The 20,555-nt window shown below is 42.0% G+C and overlaps 1 protein-coding gene across 1 annotated transcript in view; it reads right to left on the bottom strand.

Moving 5' to 3' along the window:
- Window positions 1-4,779: 4,779 nt before the first annotated feature.
- Window positions 4,780-20,555, bottom strand: part of st6galnac3 (ST6 (alpha-N-acetyl-neuraminyl-2,3-beta-galactosyl-1,3)-N-acetylgalactosaminide alpha-2,6-sialyltransferase 3) — a 55,031-nt gene continuing 39,255 nt past the window's right edge. The window contains exons 4-5 of the mRNA XM_084007654.1: window positions 7,499-7,606; window positions 4,780-5,229 (exon numbers count right to left, since the gene is read on the bottom strand). Of these exons, the coding sequence (XP_083863780.1) occupies window positions 5,040-5,229; window positions 7,499-7,606 (298 nt within the window). The 3' untranslated portion in view covers window positions 4,780-5,039. The remainder of the gene's footprint in view (window positions 5,230-7,498; window positions 7,607-20,555) is intronic.

The following is a 20,555-nucleotide window of genomic DNA, read 5'->3' as shown; positions in this document are numbered from 1 at the left end:
GTTAGCAGAAACAACCTTCATTATAACAACCTTGGTGTTATATTACATTCTATGTAACTCAGCACAAACACAAAGTTACACATTTCACAAGGACACTTGACCTGAAAATTTAAAAAAAAGGAGGGAAAGTGCTTCACGACACAGAAAAATAAATTATTGTGAGACGTGCACATGGGGAGAGAGAAAATAAATGGAATTTTTTTCATTGTAAGAAAGCACTTGAGGCATTTTAGAAAATGGCAACAAGTACGACAGTCAGGAGGGAAAAATGCTACAGACCAAAGAGGTTAGACAATCTTTCAAGTCTGAACGCGGCAATTATCTCAAAAGGAAAAAGTCAAAAATAACGACAGCGTTTTCAAAAACGGTGAGGAATAATGAAAGTCACATCTTTTGTTTCACAGACCTCCAGACTGAGGTGTTAAAAAAAAAAAAAAAAAATCTAAATGTAAAATCAAGCTTTCTTTTAAGGGAAAGAACCTTCAATTTGCTTTTCAACTTTGCATGAAACAAATACTGTACAATCGAGCTCATTCCACTGCCACTTATGTTGCCAAGTAGCTGAAGATAAGTACATTTTTTTGTGTTTTTGATACTGTTTTGCATTTATACAGCGGGGTAGAAAGAGAAAAGTCTGCTAGGTATGAGAGGATTGATCGATCCGTTTTAAAACAAACTTCACTTTGTGGATGAAAACAAAAGAGCCATAATCCGAAATCTAAAAGAATTCAGGGGGAAAAAAAAGTTATTTTGGGAAATTTGCAGCGTTATATAGAATAAGACAGGAATCAGGGGAAACAGCTAGCCCCGCTCTATCCAAATAAGGCTCACTAGGTTTTTATGGGGAGTTAATAGAACGGAAGTGAAACCAGAACTTTCCGGAGTGAAACACCATGGACATTTCAACTAAGACTCCAGCCTTGGAAGTGTTTCCTGGCATGATTCATACGTCTAGATAATGATGGTAGTGTTTTAACCATAATGATTTCCCATGTTGGTACGTTTATTGATATGAAACCAAGATACAATATAAGTACCTTCATTTGACTGGGAGCTGTAGTTTTCTCCGTGCTGACAAAGTTGTTTAACTTTGATAAAATCATAAACCTTTCAACTCCTTTTAGAGTTTTGTTCTCTAATATGGAAAGTAAACAGGAGGAACATGCATTTTCCCAGATGAAAGATGCCCTAAATGAGAGATTGCATTGAGTTACAGAAGTGGCTGAACCAGAAGCTCCCACTTCCTGCAGTCTCTGCTCGGAGCCAAGAAACAGTCTGGCAAATAACCAACTGTAAATCCACAAATTGTTGTTTGTTCACGTCTTTTTTAATACGCATTTAACAAACGGGATACAACATGCTTAAGAGGCGCTTGGAGGTGGAATTTATTACTTTGCACAGAGGCTAGCTGTTCCCCTGTTTTCAGTGCTCTCAGCTAAGCTAACCAGCTGCTGGCTGTACCTTCAAACGTACTGCACAGACATAAGAGTGGCATCAGTGAACTCCTCATCTTGTCAAACTCTTCCTTTATCCCTGAAAATGAAAAGTATATTTGGCCTCCCAGTATGCTCACACGTCTAAGAATAGCGTTATCATTCACATCCAATGCGTCTCCAGTCCTCTTCCAGTGAGCCACAGATGATTGATGGGAGCCAAAAGGGCGTATTCTCCATAATACCCTGTATAATACATCTGTGGGGTATTCTTCCAGTGTGTTCAGCCTGAGAACAATGGAGTGTTTGTTGATTAGTAAATAACCGAGAGCACAGCCTGAAGCAGCAGAAAAGGTTGGCAACACGCGACCTGCAGCAGAAAGAAAATAAGAAAACGCTGCATACGAACCACTGCATCGAACTAAAAAGCACAAAGCAAACAATGCACCATGAAGAAGCTAAAAAAAAAAAAGATCTGATAATAAACAGAATTTAAAAATCTTGGTGTGAACTGCTTTACATTTTACGGTGGATATACTGAACAGCCGATCGGTGGAGAGCTTCCGCATGACTGCACAAACACAGGCTGAGTGGAAACGTATGAAAGATGCACGTTAATCATGTAACATGCACGGCATGCCGTATGAATCCAGGATCGCAGGCTGTTCTCCCGCAGGGAAAGATCTATAATTTCTAACTTTTTCCTCAGGCCCAGGTCTGATCTTCAGGCAAATCCCCGCACAAAGCGACGTTTCTGCTTTACATACATGACGCGGCGGGCTCTTTGATCCTTGGCTCCTCTCGGTGCCGGGACACCGCATTCCTCTCCGCCACGCGCCGTCCCAGAGGAAATCTGAATCATGACCCCGTCTGTGTTGCGGTCATCTCTTATACGCTGAGCTACACCGGGTGGAATTTAAAGTACGGTGTTTTTACATTTTTGCTGATGCTCTTGTCAGCTAGGTGGACTTACAATGAGTTTTGAGTTGTAGGTCATTCTTTGTAAGTACTCCGGTACCCTTAATCCGTCTGGGAAAACAGAGACGGAGCAGATTTTCTTTCGCGTGTTGCTTGCAACATGTTTTCCTAAACGTGCGGTCGACACACAATAACCCAGAGAGAAGGGCTTTGGATTGTTTTCAGGACAAAACAATCCAGATATTAGCCTTTTCTGGAGCTTTGACCGTGTTACACGATCCAGTTCTTTAGTCGAAGGAGTTTGCTCAGTTGTTACGGAGATGGATCAGCTGACATCTGAGCTCAGTAGCCGTTATGATTAGGACCAAAATGTGAAACTGAACTACACATTTCTCTTAGTGTTTCCACTGCAAGTGAAGAACAGTGAGGATTAACAAATTATGACTTTAACAACAGCAATAGCAAAGTCATTTCTTTTTGTTAACAGTTAATTAATTTTGTATAGATGTTGCAAGTAAGATATGGATAGGAGACCTGAAAACGCTACAAGATACTAGTGGCTACAGTTTCCTTGCGTTGCTGTGAATGAATATTGTACACAAGTAGGAGCCACCGGGGGATCTGACCAATCAGTCACAGCACAGCAAACTCCAAAGTGCTTTCATGGGGCCAGGAAGTTAATTTAGACCCTGTTTAGAGGAGCAGTTTCTAAATAGGAAGAAAATAGTGCAATGGAAGGGAACTTTTTAGTTTTCATGAATCAGAGTCATTTGAAAGTTGTTGAAAAGTAGTTCTGTAGCCAGAATTTTAGAAAAGGCATGAGGTCAAAAATCCCAGAGGGTACTCTTTAATTTAAAATTGTTCATGCTTTATCTTTTCAATTAACTGTCCAATTAAAATGTTCCTTGGCAACATGAAGTTCTACATTCTATGCCTTCGTATTCTGAGGGATAAATGCCTGAAAAATGCCATAAAAGTAGTGAAATTCAAACAGAATTTGTCTTAAAAAAATACTGCAATTGGCTTCTAAATCCTCACCGCTCTACCTCGACAGAAGGCATGTCCCTGCCATGACATCCAAACACCTGCCAGTCGCAAACCTCCACGCTTTTTTGACCTGGAAATCACCAAATCCCATAACCCAGACGGAGTGCCTACGTGTGATGCTTAACAGTGCTCTGCAGTGGGGGGGGGGGGGGGGGGGGGGGCTGCAGTATATTACAGTCGTCAGAGTGCATCAAGACGCCTAAATTAGAAGTCTTTGAATCCTTCCAGTCCTCCCCTCTGGGCCGCGGCTTTGACCGGGACACTAATCACAGCCCCGAGGAAGGAGGGGGAGTCACGGTCACGGCCGAACCTACACACCTCAGCACTTCGCTGATTATTCTTCACCGTCCTGGAACAGATTCATTCAAATGTAATGACCCGAGAACCGGGAGACGCGCGAGCTGCGTTCAAAGACAAATGGCAAGACGTGTTCTCGCAGTGATACTGTACACAAAAGAGGCACAAAGCTGGATGAGGAAACAGAGAGAGAGAGAGAGAGAGAGAGAGATCATCTTCCACTGTCGCTCGACAATGAACCGAGGAGTCTAGCACAGGCACACAAAAAAAACCTAATAGAACGCAATTAACATCAAATGGTTTCACTGCACACATCAATCTCTCCCCTCTGCGGGGTCACAAATGATGTCGCTCCTTCCGTACGTATGAGGGTTTCTAATTGCACATGGCTTCCGTGTGCTGCGATGCCCACGTTGGCACACCTTATCTCTGCCGAGTAAAGGAGCGACCCGCGGAACTCGAGCCGCGTATATTCAATTCAATTTCGCAGCATTGCAAAAAAGCAAAAACAAAAAAAGCTGACATCTTTAAGTTGTGTGAGTTTACAGCGTGACAATCAAGCGTAACAACAATACTGAACATCTCTTTTTCTCTTTTAAACGACCTTGTTTGCCGGAGCAGACCTGCCCCTCGATAATCCCGGGGTCAGAGATGAAGGCCTGAATACTCCTTCTAGATTAATTACAGACTGACAGGAGAAGACGGACGCCTAGAGGAAACAGAGTAGGCGAGCTAGTCAGGCATCCATGGCAACGGGACTCTTCTCCGCAGCAGCTGAGCTCTTCCGCCGCTGCAATCCAGAAAAACAATTTAATTCAGCCTTTTGAGATGTAAAGCGCCTGCAGACATGTGAGCCGCTGAGGTCACTGAATGCTGACAGATAGTTTGTACTTCTTCCTGTTGTTTTCTCCCCCCCTTTTTTTATTAATGTTAGTCTTCGAGCCATCCTTTGCTAAACTCACAGAGCAGCGAATGGATCGATTAGTCAGTGAAGAGCAGCATGCTGTGCACTTTCAGCAGAGAGAGAGAGAGAGGAAAAAAAAGACTTTCAAGAAGCGAGAGATATGTTTTTGCTGTTGGGGTTGGTCGAACCTTAAAGAGGAAGTCTGTCTGTTTGCGTGGCCGTCAATAAAAGAACAAACAAACAAACCCTTCTACCTGACAAACAGCCATCAACCAACCTTTTTTTCCCCCCCAATGGATATGAAGTGGAATTTGTGCCAAAATGGATGTCCGTGCACATTACGGAACGCGCTCTCTGTCGGCGTAGCGACCCAGCTGTTCCCCAGACGACGGCGGCGATGATGACGATGGTGTAGCATTCCTATGTCGGTTCAGCCAGGGTCACGACAGCTGCCACGGTGGGTTGAAGAACTTGATGGCGTGAGTCTTGGCCCACTTGGCGAACACGGACTTCTCGGTGATGAAGCGGTGTCCGCCATAGGGGGCGCTCTCGTGGAGCATGTACTCGGCACACTCGTCCCTGCTGCCCGCCTCGTAGTAGTGATAGGGAACCTTTCTGTAACCCTCCGTCCTAAAGGGGAGAAGGGAGGAAGGAAAGATCATTTCAACCTGTTTATTAAAACCTTTTATTTCTTTCTGATCCTATTTTTTATCATTATAAACGGTTCCTATGAGACATGAATACTACAGATGCATCACATACAGTATAATATTAGGCTTATTAAGCTTCAGGGTATACGAGGAGTACAGCGACTCACACAGGAAAAGGCACAAAATTGAATGTGTGATTGTTTAATTGATTGGGCTCAGCAAGTGACGGCCGATCGATGGCATTTAATCAGAGCACTGCATCGAGACATCACAATGAAGGTCAAAGCAGAGCTGGGCTGCAGTTACATCATCAAGCTTTTAACAATTCAGAAAAAAAAATTCTGCTGTTCAAATCCATTAATCCAAGACGGCGGCAAACCTAATGGGTGACTGAGGTTTTTGTTCCACACGTGTGAAGAATGTGGTCTCATGCATTTGCACAAAAAGCTGACGTAACGCGGGCGATTATCATTCCAAACCGGGCCTACATCACGTATGAATCAGTTTCAAGTGCTTCCATTGTAGGAATTTACATTTTATACATGAATAATACATATTAGATTAATAGTATAGACTCTCCTCCTGTCAGTGTTTTATTTTTATAGATCATAGACATACTGGATAAGCTTTTACACATAACCGATGGATGGATAATAGTGTTTTAACATGATTCAGCTTGTGACACAAAATTTGGGACATATCGTTTTCAGTGCAGAGTCACATTCCAGTCAGCAAATTACAGCTTTTAAAAGCATTACCTGAAATAATAAGCAAATTAAATTATGCTGAAGATCCTTCAGGATGGCGTTCAGCAGTTTGAACTGATGCTGCCCCGGGCAAAAACTCTCCTCTCGGCAGGTTCCCCTCATTAAAAAAACAAAACAGGAGTTGCTGTTGGCAACAAAATGTATTTAATAAATGACTCTATTACCACAACAAACAAATACCACTTACTTGTTAAATATCGCGACAAAGTTCATTCCTATTCTGAGTCGATGCGAAAAGAGGCTGAGTAACGTACAGTAGGGACCATTCGCACCTGAATTTCATGACGAGTCTCTCCGTTTACAGTTTGCGTCAAACCATTAAAAAGAACAAGGAATCGATAAGAACAGGAGTGAACACGGAGCGGTGGAATAGACTCATTGAGCGCTCGGCAGTTGGTTTCTAATAGAGAGCGACGGCTTTATGAGAAAATGACTAGTGGGACAATTTCACCGTGAGAATGAACGGAGACAGGAGAGAAACAGTTATCACCGGTGGGTCTGCGGTGAGAAAGCAACTATGGCCGTCTGCCAGCTGAAAGCAATACTCATACCGACTCATCGCTTCTCTCCTCGCGGTGTCACGCGGTGGCACACGCCAGCGTCGACAAATAAATTCAATTTCACCTTCTTTGCAGCACCTGTTGGAGCTCTTTTACCGCATATCTGCCGAGCGGGGATTTAAACGGCGTCGCACAAAACTTCCAACTCCTTCCCGTTGTGCCGGAGCAGCCGGTCCACCGGCGGCACCTGCGTGACACTAAATCAGCTCTTTCAGAAACACAATGTCTCCCTGTCTCATGCAGCAAAAGGGAGGAAATAAGTGAGAGACAGGCAGGGAGGGAACGGCGACCCTCAACCGCCTCGCTGAATCATAAAATCCTCAGCGCCGGTTGAATTTATATCCTGACTCCCGCTGTGCACGGGGAACACAGGGAGGATGAAAGGCAGGATTCTCACCGTGTATTAGGTAAAAGCGTTTGACTTTGGGGGGGCTCAGGTTGAGCTGCGAGAGTGACGGGCGAGTCAATCAGGGCTGAGAGGACTCGAGACTGAGCAGCCATGCCCCCGAGCAACAGCATCTTGTTTATCATCCCTCCTATGGCCTCACAACCAGACGGCAATCGCTCAACCGAGAGGCTGATAGACGACGACAGGCCCTATATAGGAATAAAACTTTTAGAACGGGAGCAATTGGGTGCTGCAGCCCAATCCGTGGAGACTCTGCAGCCTGCTGGGTATTCTCGGTAGGAGAACGTAATGGTATTCATGGCGCAGAGGAGCCAATATGGATTTCAGCATAGAAATTCAGCCATTAAACTCAAACTGAGGAATTGGAAATGTATTCCAACGGGGTAGTCCGTGATTATGGGAGGCTGCGATTGGCCGGCACTGCCGCGAATGTGAACTAGTTTTTGGAAGAAAGAAAGTGTCGAAACGGGTGTATTTTTCATCCATGTGTGGAGGTGATAGTTGCCGTCTTACTTGCAGTAGGTGTCATTTATCATGCCGTAGATATGGATCTCTTTGCACATGTCCATGGCGAGGATGAGCGTGAACCAGCCGGTGCTGAGGTAGGAGCCGGACTGGATCCTGCAAACACACAAAGAAGACTCTTTTACTTAAATATGGATTTGCATTCGAATGAATTTTCCAGGATGCCGCTTCTCCAACCTTTGAACTCTTTGCATGTGTGCGCCTCGTTTCGCAGTTGATCGGAGAATTCAAAGGATTCTAACAAGCTGATCTTATTGCGGGTTGCCCTGGATTAGAGCCTCAGCGAGGGATCAAAAATGTAAATTGAAATGTAAATGCACCTGCAGCACAGCCCTCAGGTGTACAACCATATGCTTGTCATACTTCACGTTTCAGTAACATTTCTCATTTAGGATCGTCTGTATTAATAGTTAAAGATGTTGTCAAAATCCACACTTCGGTAAATATGCAAAAAGATTCAATGAGTGAGAAAAGAAAGGCGCTTTATCGGGTTTGATAATCAGCTCATCACAACAGCAGCACACACTTCGCCCCCCCCTGTGAGTGATGCAGGAACCCCCCGAGCTAATCAATAACAACATGTATAATACTTTCATCAGCACCAGAATAATGTCCTTATGACCTCTCAGAGTAAAAAAAGAAAGCTTTGATCATTTTCAGACACACTGAGATGCATCTACACACCCTAGTAAGTGGGTTATAAAACGTGCCCTTGCATGGCAGGTGGCCCCCGCTCCCGGAGGGCCCCCTGCCTTTCAGCGATTCACAATACTACAAGGAGCCTTAGACCTTGTATAAATCAAACAGAGCGCACAGCACGATGCTGATAATGAGGAGGGGTGGAAAGGCGGCATCACCACAGTGTGACACAGCATAGAGATTATGAAAGACCACAGGTAGTAAAAACAATAGTTATTTATAATAATAACAGGACAAACATAGCAACAAACCAAAATAAAAGCAAGTTTAGGTCAAATTAAAGTAGAGAGAAGACAAATGATGAGGAAAGATTAGAATGGTGAAAGACGAAAACAGTCAAATGTGTCAATAAAGATATATACAAATAAAAAGAATGAAGGCAGGTGCCATGTAAATGGTTTAAAAAAACATTCTACGCTTTGATATCTAAGTGGAGAATAAATACTAAAAGAATAAATGATAGTTACAAATCAATAAATGATAAAACAAACAAATCATTTCCACCTGTGAAACGGTCCAATAATTCACTGGAAAACAGTCCTGGCGTGGCTAAATTAAAGGTCAGGAAATAATGAAAGTTATTACAATTCATCCTGAGAGGGACATGATTGTTCAGACAAATGATCACGGAAATCCATCTAATAGCTGCCGAGACATTTCAGCGAATAAACAAAGATGCAATAGCGCTCGAGGAGAAGTCAGGGAGTCAAAGCCATTAGGGTTCATTGTTTGGGAACCATGAATCCCACAGAGAGCCGAGATTACAGGGAAGTTGGAAGAAATAAGCGTCATTTGGTGCAAAAGAAGAAAAAAAATGTCTCGCTATCCAATCCTGTTTTCATTTCTCGACCATCCTCATTTCTTTTTCGACCACTATTGGAACTAATGTCCTAAATAATCCTCCAGTACAGGAAACGGCTGCAGCCGATACTTATGATACCTCATGGCCATGAACACGAACCTTTATCCCAGCTAAACTAAGCTTTCAATTCACTGAAACTTCCTCCTGCAGACAAATGAAATCACAAAGCAAAAGATTCGGACCATGACACTGATAAACCCGGCACAAAGCTTTCTAACAGTGGAAAGTCAGCCCATTAAAAAATATGTCATTTCCATTTCAGTTGTGTGGAAAACAGTGTTGTGACTCAGAAATAATTAACCGTAAAACTCCTTTCTCCCAGCTGGCATACAAATGAATGCTGCAGGTCTGGATGATAGTTATACTATAGTAAAACGATGTGAACTGCAATCCAAGCAGTTCACATCATAGACCATTTTTAAAATTACAAACGAATAACGATTTAAAATGATGAGCAAGTATGAGCATAGGAGTTAATAAAGCGGGACAGGGGACGGTGGTGGATGATGACATGGATGGGAGGAGGAAAACCCATAGATTTTTTGGATTCGGTTTAGTTTGCTTCTATAATACGGGAAGATTCGAAAAATGCCCCAAGATTGTTAAATACCAAGACAGACATATAAACATATAAAATGACACAATAAAAATCTTTAATACCCCATAAAAACCATAATAGAAACCCCCGTAAGGCCATGAAAAATGGATGAGAGACGATTTTGTTTTTCGGTTTTAAAAACGCTTAGTGTTGAAATAATGCTGAGTGGTGGCATTTTTTAATGCCAACATTTTTTATCACAAAATGACCATAGTGTAGACATCGTATTTATCACAAGGGCATTCTTTTTTGGCATTCAGTGACCTCCTTGAATGTATTCCTCAGGCATTATGCAAACGCATGCATCTTTAAATGGGTCATTGTACCACTGGAGAAACATTTAGACAGTGTAGATTCCACATTGTTCCATTTTCTGATTATCAGAGCTGCTTTTGAACACAGCATGGGGAGGCTGCAGCGGACAGTTCGGCTCGTCACTTCGCCGCTGAGAGACAAGCTTTCTGATAATGGACTTCTTCAGCCACATGACCGCCGTGCTTTCTGCTGCTGCTTTCTGCCAAAGTCATGAGGTACGTCTCGTGTCTGTGGTGCTCAGTAATAATGGCTTTGGTGTTTCCGCTCTACGCTCTTTAGAGATCACTCAAGTAATGTGAATGATACTCTTGATGTCTGTGTCCTTGGTGCTCACGTTAATGAAGTATGACTTTCTGTAGGTGGTGCTCTTATCATTGTCAGTTCAGCTGTGTTTTTCCTTCAGCTTCCAAATGATCCTGCTGATTGACAAGTCAAATGTGTCATGCAGCTTATGATTATCTCTGAAGAGCAAAGTGACAATGTGAAAGTTGCAGAAACTTGAAAAGGCTTCATAAGTTAGATCCTGGTTGGAGACATGGTTTAATTCATGTGTAATTTTGACTTAAATATCTATTAATATAAATATATATATTGACAATTATTGAATGGATTGCCATGAACTTTGGTACAAATTTTGTACCATCATCACCAAATGAAGCTCTCGTAAGTTGTACATTCATTTTGTGATAATGTACAAATGTGAACAGGCATCTCAGATGGTAAACAGTATATCTGCAAACCATTAGCATGTTAGCATTGTCACTGAGTATCAATTTAGAAACCAACCAGCTAACTAAACTAAGCTAGAGTTTCAAACACCCCTACTGGAAAAATGTTTTTAAGACTTTAAGGACTCAAGTGCAGAATGTAGTTTAGCTTTTAGTTTGGGGCGGCCAAACAACCTCTCCGTCACACACTGTGGGGATGTGACATTACAAAAAAAAAAAAAAAACAAATCTAATTTGTTTTAATAAGAGGGAGAAGGAGCACAGAAGGGAAATGGCACATTATCAGCGATACGCAGCTCGGCAGCTCTCAGCCGTCAGAGCTGTCAACACATCACTATTAACCTGCATTATTCATTAGCCATTTGCCACTCCAGCAGTAGACACACAGAATTACCGGCACACATACATATATACATCCGCACACATACACCACAACCCCCAGATGAATGCTGAATGTCCTGGAGCAACAACAACAACAAAAAAAAGCTTGGTGGAATAAATACAACGGAGGAGATCTGCTGACCTGATAATTAACATTTCAAAGCAAACGCGTGGAGATGTGGAGGGAACGACTGATAGGCTTCAAGGTCTTTAACAGACAATGTGGTTACCTATGGCAATCATGACTGCACAATGAGGACGCTGTTGTTGTGTGACCAATTTAAAAGCAAGATAAAGCTGCTCTGGCAGGCGACAAATAACACCCACTGGATAGACAGGATGCAATTTGCTTGTTTTGTTAAAGCAGTCTTTTACTTTGAAAAAAATAGCAAACAAAGGTGTCATGGAGCCAGGCTTGATACTGCCTGGCTTTTTACCAAATCTCCTCTCGTCCCCGCTGCCATGACTTTTTTTGAAAAGTGGAAGATAATAAATTGTGTTTGGGCACGAAAACAGCTGAACATAAATAGAAAAAAACATGTAAAATGCTCTCTTAAATCTCTCTCTCTCTCTCTCTCTCTCTCTCTCTCTCTAACACAAACCTGGGTCAAGTGAGGCAGGAGTGATTGGGACTGACATGCGAGGAGGCTGCAACGCTACTGGCACCGGGAAATGAAGGGTGTTTGAGAAATTAAGTCGGACACTCTGAGCAGGGTCTAAGTAAATAATCCCTGGTGTCTGACTGAGCCGGAGCTTGTTGTGCTTTACCTGCCGAGTGCCAGAGGCGAAGGAGCTGCCCGGGATCAGCGAGAGTCCTCTACCCCCCGACTATGTTCAATAACTCACACTTGACATTCACAGCAGGGGAGAGGTCCACGTGTGAGAGAGAAAAACCTAAGTGACGAGCGGGATTAGGATGTGAACCCTGTCAAAAACACTAATATCACTCAACTATATTATGAGGAGCTGAACAAAAGTTAATATAATACAATATTACAATAAGGCAAATATCGACATAATTACCGGTAGATTTTTTTGTCACATTGAGTTTGCCATTCACCATCTTGGAATTTTTGCAACCAGTGCATGGAAGTGACCATATTTGGACAGCTAAGTATAAGAAGCCAATTGCATTTGGAGCGTCCTGAGTCCGCTGTAGCGACCTGTCAATAATTAAGTAGTCACGCCCTAAAGCATCCCCTGGTTTATCATCTATTTGACTCTAAATGCACCATAATTTAAGAAATTATACTATCATGCTGAATTGGAGGTGATGTGTAACTAGAGATTGAGAGCATAAACTCATATTTACTGAGGTAATAATAATCATTTCCCCATAGACTTCCATACAAACAGATGTCTTTTTGCAACCAGAGGAGTCGCCCCCTGATGGCCAGCAGAGAAAATTGTTGGCACTTTTGCATCGGTTTCACTTTTCAGAACAGGACGATGCCACCTGGGTATATATACAGTATATATATATATATATATATATATATATATATTAGGGCTGTCAAAAGATTGATTTTTTTAATCGCGATTAATCGCATTTTGTCCATAGTTAACTCGCGATTAATCGCAAATTAATCGCATTTTTTTGGCACATTTTTTTTTCTTCTTAATGTACCTTAATGTATTTTTTTTATATTCTTAATACTTTTGACAACATAAGGGCAAATATACTTGATTTATGAAAATGTTTATTTAACACTACAAATATCCCCTTACCAAAACATGGGATCAAAACAGGGTTATAAGAATATATCACAAACAATTAAAGTGAACCTGTCACAGGAGATAGTGTAACAGGAGATAAGTACAGTTAGGATATAAGTGCATTGGCTTGCAAGTGATATCTCAGACTGGACGTACTTCTATGGTAGCTCATTTCATACCCACAGTACGCGCAGATGACTTTGGTCTTATCGACTGAACCATCTGGCAGTCTTTTGAAGGTGAATTTGCCGTTCACAAATCGCCCCTGTGGACACGCACCTTCAAGGTACGTGTCCACAGGGGCAATTTTAAACGCGTGTGGACGCGCAGCTTCCCAATATTGCACGCTTGGTGGGCTGCCACTAGAGGATGATTGACAGGCGCTCTCGTTTAAACAACACATTTTTGCGAGCGTTCGCGAGCGTTCCCGAGGCGGCGAGTCGAGCACGGCGCCTCTGATTAGCATAAAGTAGATTCGACTTATACTTTAGGCAAATGAGGAGCGGCCAACTCGCGCGCCGTCTCTCGACATTCGCCGCGACGCTACCAGAATGCATTGCACGGCTTTTCACATAGACAATGAATGGGACGCGGGGAAACGCCGCTGCCTGTGGACACGCACCTTCCCTCTGGATCAAGACTACAGGTGCCACCGACGGCCACAAATCATACAATGCGCTTTTTTTTTTTTTAAATACCGAGCGTTAATCGCGCGTTAAAAAATTAACGGCGTTAAGAGGATGTTGCGTTAACGCGTTATTAACGCCCTTTGACAGCCCTAATATATATATATATATATATATATATATATATATATATATATCACATGGTGACATATGGTCACATGCTATATCAAATTAATTCATTTACTCATAAGTAATTTATTTAATTCCTGACTTTTAACCTGATGTTCTACGGAGCAATACAATTATTGTCAGCCCTTTAAGCGCTTATTGTATCTGACTGCAGACCACTTAGTAACAGAGTGTTTGAAAATACTATGTAAATAAAGTTAGCTGTTCATTAGTATGCGACAGAGCAGGATCAGTGCAGAACTGCGCTCGTTCAGTTTGTGGTTCAACACGAGACCCAGTCCCTCCTTCACATCCATCCTTTATCAAGTTACTTCAGACAAATCTGTAGCATTTCATCAGACTAGACCAGGTCTTCTTCCTCTCCTAGAGGACGAGGGTGGGTATTATATCAACCATCTATCTCTGTCTCTTAATCTCTTTTTCTCTGTCCTTCTCCTTCAAAGTAAATACCACTAGAGCCGGGCTTCAGTTGTATATGGTCATGGTTTCCCACACATACGTCTAACCAGGAAGCATGGCTCCTTCGCCAGATGTTCCGTTTTAAAATCGACCCAGTTTCCAGACACAAACGGCAGACTTCCTACATGCACATATGTGATTTTGTTCTCCCAGCAGGATGTAGCCCGATGCAAATGACTGTTCGTTATTAATTGATTACATCATACAACGACGGGCCCCGAGACAAATTGTTGTTTCCCCCACGGGCGAGTTGTGCGTCAAGTAGCAACATACTGTGTCGCGAAGCAGCCGAGGAGCCTCCGGGACGACGCAGCAACAAAATCCAGAGCAAAGCCGCCGGGTGTAAATGGGGCTTTTTTTGGAACATTTTCCCTTTTACACAGACCACGGAGCACGAGCAATTTATTTTAATGATGGGAATGAGCAATGCAGCCGCGTAGGCTCGCTGAGGCGTTCCTTAATTCTGCCGTGAGGCAATATGAAGCATCGGGAGTGACCTTCGCGACCCGCATTATGAAAAAGACAATTTGCTTTCTTCCAAGTCTAGCTTTGTTTATGTACCAGCATGCAATGCTAATACCAAGCAGGAAGGAGACGCTAACCCTCGAAGAAAAGATGGTTGTTGATGCAGAGGAGCTCCATCTTTTGTTTGGCTGATGTCAGGTCAGCAGGAAGCTCGCTTTTAAGATGCTTTCATCTTTTTCTTTCTCCAGTGACTTTTTTTTTTTAAACTTGAACCTATGAACTCATCTGTTTCAACCTACATTGTAGGTAGAACATAATGTAAAGCAGGCGGCACCCTCCCATTCTGCACAGTAACGGGTGGCACAAATAAGGCATTTCATAAACTGAATTCTAATAGTGGACGATAGCATAGAGAGCATTTCCACCAACTGCACCAGCGTGTGGTCTGGGAACAGCACCGCCACGGACCACATACGCCTGTAGAGAATGGTAAAGACTGCCGAGAAGACCATCAGGGTGCTTCTACCAACCCTGCACGACATCCACCACCAAGGAGTCCACTGAAGAGCCCGTTGGCATCATTAAAGTCTACACCCACTCCCACCACGGGGTTTTCACACTTCGGCAGGGGGTACAGGAGTGTGAAATGCAGGACTTCTAGGCCGAGGGACGGCTTTTATCCTCAGGCCACGACTCGCATCCTCCACTCGCATTCCGCACTGCATACTCAGGCGTTGACTCAACCCTCTCCACAGATATTTTCTCTAGTATTCTGTACATTGTACATTATGTTCAACATGTCCTTGTATGTTTCACAATACCTTGTGTTTATGCTGTTGTAAACAGCATTCAGGGTGGAAGGCGAAGGAAGGATTTCTTTGCACAGGGAAAAGTGATTATGTTGCCAAAAATAGAAATATACTGTAAATATGTTGGACTATGGCCGTGATCATTTTGCAGTTAAATGAATACAATAGTCAAACTGAGAAAAGCTACAACAATCCAATAACATCTAACCAATCATTCTGAAGTGCAGTGCAAAACTGGTGCGACTGTAATTAATTTCAACAAAGAAATGAGAAATGAAAACCGAGGTTTAATAATACGATGCAGCCTTTTCTCTGATATTAGCTGCATCGCAGCATTATAGCCCCCAGTACTTTTGTTCACCAATAGAAAAGGATGATCTCCACTCTCCAGCAGGGTCATGAATCCCTCAATACATTTTTTTTCCCTCAAAGCTTGGATAATATTTTTACTATTATGATATCGTATTCAGAACAGAAAACACAGCTTACTTGGTAGAATAATCATGTGGCGCTGGTTACAGTCCTTTGTCTCCATTCTAAAATAGTTCCCTCTTCTGTGTTTTGCTTAGATATTTTGCTAGTTGGATTTCTGAGGAACAAATTAGCGGCACAGCTTGTTTTCCCAACTTCTCAGTTTATTTGTGATATTTCTCTAAAAATAACCGGTTTTCTCTGAGATCAACTAATTTTGCCGTCAGTTTTTTTTACCTTCTTCTATGTGTAACATTTTGGGGTAATAATGTGTTAAAACTTGATTAGACACTCATTTTAGTTTTTACCATTCAGGGAGTGTGTTTATACCCATTTTTCACTTTCTTCCACAGAGCGTAATCATGTAAAGTACAACCCAAATGCATCCGATTCACATAAACAGACACTTGTTTTAAGTGGTTTTATGTAAATGGAGAAACAACAGAGAAACAGATGACATCATAAGCAGGAGAAATAAAAAACTCATTTAAAACAAGCTTGTTCTGCTACTAATATAGAAGGTAATAACTTAGACAATATCTTTAAGTGGACGACTCCTGAATAACACATGCTATTTATAGAGATCCACAGGTGCAAACAATGTACCAATCAACACGAGTGAGTCCTTCAACTAATGGAATCAGACAGAATGAAGAAAGAAGCTTCACTAATGAACCAAGAAGGAAAAAAAGCCCCCACCACATCATTGCATGAGCAAACTCACATTACAAACTGTATCAAAACTCTGTCAACTTCAAAGTAAAACAAGTCGGGCGTAAGTAAAGATGTATACACTTTTCCTCTGGAACACTATGAAACTGTGCTCCAGTGCCCATTTGCGACTTTGTACTGCTGAATGACTACAAAAGATAAAGCTGGCGAAGTTCTCTTTTTCTTTTCCTCCATAAATCTCACGAAAAGACCAAAAAACTATTTGATTTCATCCTATGAGCACGTATTGTCCAGTTAAAGTGGTAGAAGGTTATAATTTACAGTGAATAAACGTTAAGTCCCGATGCATTCTTTGATTTTGAAACAGTAGTTTTATGTTGTTGTTGTCCGACAAATATGGATGTGTGTGTTTGTTTGTGACATTGAGAGCCACGATGCTTAGTAGTGTGGCATATTAATTCATGTCCATTTTACTGGCAGAACTAATTTAGTTCTATTTCTCATATGTTCACATTGTCTTCCTCTGAGTCTTTTGAGGAGAAAAACAACAAAAAAACAAACAAAACAAATTACATTTTTTTTTTTTTAAAACAGGTATCTGGCATCTGACCTGTAAAAGAGTCCTCAGAACGGGGACTTACTCTTGTTTTACACCTTCAGATAGATGGAGTTATTTAAAGTAAAGACACCATAAATTTGTGACCATTTTTTTTTTAATGTACATTCAGTTTCTATGTTACTGTATCCCATGTCTATTTTTGGTTTTGGTGTAGTTTGTAATGAGAGTATATGCAGGTTTTAATAAAACCTTCTATTTGCTATTGAGGTCAGTAAGGAAGGCCAGTATGTAAATATCTGTAGAACAGGTATAGCAGTCAGAATGAACAGTTTGAAGAGAGCTATTGTGCAGTGCAGGACTGACCAGTCAGCTATGACAGGATGTTTACAGCCTCACGGACCTGCTGCTGTTAATTTCTGTTCAATTACTTTTATTTGTCCAGAAGGTTTTGATAGTCTTTTTTATGAACTCCACACACTTTAATATATTTATTAAAAAATGTGAAATCCCTCCCGCTCCCTCAGTGTCTTTATTAAAAAGAAAAAATATTGTAAAAATACCCAAAGACACTTTGTACAATTGCTTTCTCTCTTTTATCTTCAAATGTAACAATCTCTTTTCTTGAGGATTCGTTTTCTGTACTGTAGTGCTGTAGGGCCTGATGATATTGGATTTTAGTCCCTCGGGGATCTCTTTGTTTCTGGTTCAATATCTTAGCTGTTTTTCACATTTTGGCTCTCCGATTACCCTCTTTTTTCTCCTCCACTATTTCCTGTTCATGCTCAATCTCTGCTCCTCTGTGTTTTTTTTTATCAGCTCCATCCACAATTTCTCTCTCTGACCTTTTCAACTCTTGTCTTCATCTTCCACTCCCACTCTGTTCACCCTCTCTTTGTTCTGACCCTCTGTACCCCGACTTCCCCTCTCCTCTAACTTAATGGCCTCATAGTCCTCCTGAAGCAGGGAGGACAGAGGGCTGTTAAAAGGGGACAGAAAGGCTCTGAACTCCCCTCGTGGATGCCAATATCCCTGCAGACAAGCAAACGGTCGTGACACCGCTCTGACATTTTGCACAGAGGATTTTGTGAAGTAAAGTACTCACTAAATAGCTAATCCGGGTCACAGTGAGCTCTCCGCCACCGGAGTCGAGTCGTGCTCTGTTTTAGTGGTGATGGAGATCAGGACTGTGCTGACAAAGCCATCACACAATGAAAATACCACAGTCGAGTAGAAATGTGTTCTTAACCTTTCCAGAAGTGTCCCAGAAAAAAAAAACCCTGAGAGCATCAAAGCACGGTGCTGATGATGATGCATTCATTCATCGACACTGTCATCACCACTCAGCCATTTCTAATGTGAGATCTCACTTAGCGCAAAGAGGACGCGGCCTGCTTGCTTGAGATGGCAAATGTCATAATAATCAGCTTTAATAGCAAACTTTCTAGCGAGGTGGCCGATATTTCAGGGTAACATACAGCTGCAACATCAGCTAAAAATGGGGTGAAACAGTAAAATGAGCCTCATTAACCTGATGGAAATGCTGAGAAAGTAAGAAAAGTGGCAGATTCGTAATATCTAAGGTATTGAGTCTGGCCAAAGTCCAGTTTTTTTTTGAAAATGATCTTTCTGGTGGTTTTTTTTAATAGAAATGTCTTCCTGCCATGTTCCAAAAGTGATTCATGCATCATTGATATTTGATCCAGTACAAACTTGCATATAAACTGAGCTGGAATCAGTAACATCATCCCACATAGCTAGCTAGCTACCGTGCTACACCCATGGCAACACAACTGGACACATTATTGTTGTTCATTTTTTCCATTGGTTTGTGGACTACAGCTTTTTAGCCTTAAATTTCAGCCTTTTGGCCATCACCATCTTGGATTTTGGCCATCACCATCTTGGATTTTGGCCATTGCCACTGTTTTTTGCAACCAGTGAACAGAAGTGACCATATTTGGACTGCGAGGGAGCGACGGGTGGATTTGACAAACACAAGCAGCAGGGCGGCTTCCATACAATCTGACTTCTTTTTGTAACCAGAGGCATCGCCCCCTGATGGCCAGCAGAGAGAATGCAAGTTTAAGGCACTTTTGTTTTGAACCAGCGGCTGCCACCTGGTCCATCCCCACAAGAATCAATGAAAATAGGTGAAAATGACTGCCGACCTGCAGTGGCTTTTGTCCAAGTAAATGTTAAGCCTTACTGACTTGACAGCTACTTTTGATTCTGTAACTTTTTATCTGCTGATGCGCTGCCTCACTGTGCACTTCTTCCTTCAGCCATATCTGCCTTGGTCCAGATTTGATTACGTTTCAATATTGACTGAAATGAGGGGGCTTCAAAAATGAAATGAAAGTATCATTTGATATCGTGATCCTGTCATGTGCAGTGAAAGCATGGATGGCACAAAATGTTCTAATTTCATGTGGCACATTAATATATTCGACAAATCAATTCATATTAGAGAGAACTGGTTGTGTTGTTTGTGTGATACAACTACGCCCTTTACATATAGAATGCTTGTTTTTCGAGATTTCCTCATGTTCATCTAAATCTACAAATACTATAGAGGAGAATAAGACGATACAATGAGATACACATGTATTATGCAGTCCTATAAATTGTTAAATCTATGAGGAGTGAGAAGGTGGAGAGCTGCAGCATCTCATTTCTTCAATGTCCTCCCCAAAAGAGCCTCTATGCTCTTAGCATGATCCTGGCTGCTGGAGGACATCCATCATCCTAACTTGCTCCCCGCTCTCAGACCAGACGGTGTTAAATAGCAAAAGGCAAAAAAATATACATTTCCCCTCCCTCCTGCAACCTCGCGGTGATGCTTCCCCTCTCCTGACATGCACGGAGCTCACGGCGAGGGGGTTCACTGATCTCCTCATCTCCGCCTGGCAACCAGCACTTTAATAATTCTCTCAGAGCAGAAGAAGGCGTCTGATGCCTCTATGCCCACCACCACCCCAGCAGTTTTCTCTCATTAATTTCCCAGCAACCCAGCGAGGATGAGGCAAAGACTTCTTTAGGTCCGAGGAGAACGCGTCAGAGCTGTGCTAAATGCATGATAACGTCTTACCTGCCTAAAATGGCATTGGTATAATTCATAAATCACAGCCATTCAGATTAAATTCATTAAAGTGCTGCATATAGCTTTGATAATAAATCATAATTAACTCTGTGCTTGTCCCAAAAATAGAACGCCACCAGGTGACCACCTTTGATGAAAAGATCAAAAATTTGAAAAGGTTTGAGTCCCAAGGAGAGGAGAATATTTTGTTATTATTTTTGGGATACTGTTCCCATTTATTTCTTTTTAATTGAGTTCAGCTGATTGCACTTGAATGCCACAAAAAGAATGTTAAAAGTAGAAAGGAGTCTGCTCGCACTGATAGTTGATTTCACACAATTATAACACCCGCAGTTATCGTTCCTCTGTCACAGTCTCACTCCGGCTCAAACTTCAAAGCAAATTTCCCTCTCGTTT

This window comes from Eutrigla gurnardus (assembly GCF_963514095.1).
Source record: "Eutrigla gurnardus genome assembly, chromosome: 4".
Classification (NCBI taxonomy): domain Eukaryota; kingdom Metazoa; phylum Chordata; class Actinopteri; order Perciformes; family Triglidae; genus Eutrigla; species Eutrigla gurnardus.
The sequence above is the reverse complement of the archived record's forward strand: the minus strand, read 5'-3'. Positions and strand labels throughout refer to the sequence as shown.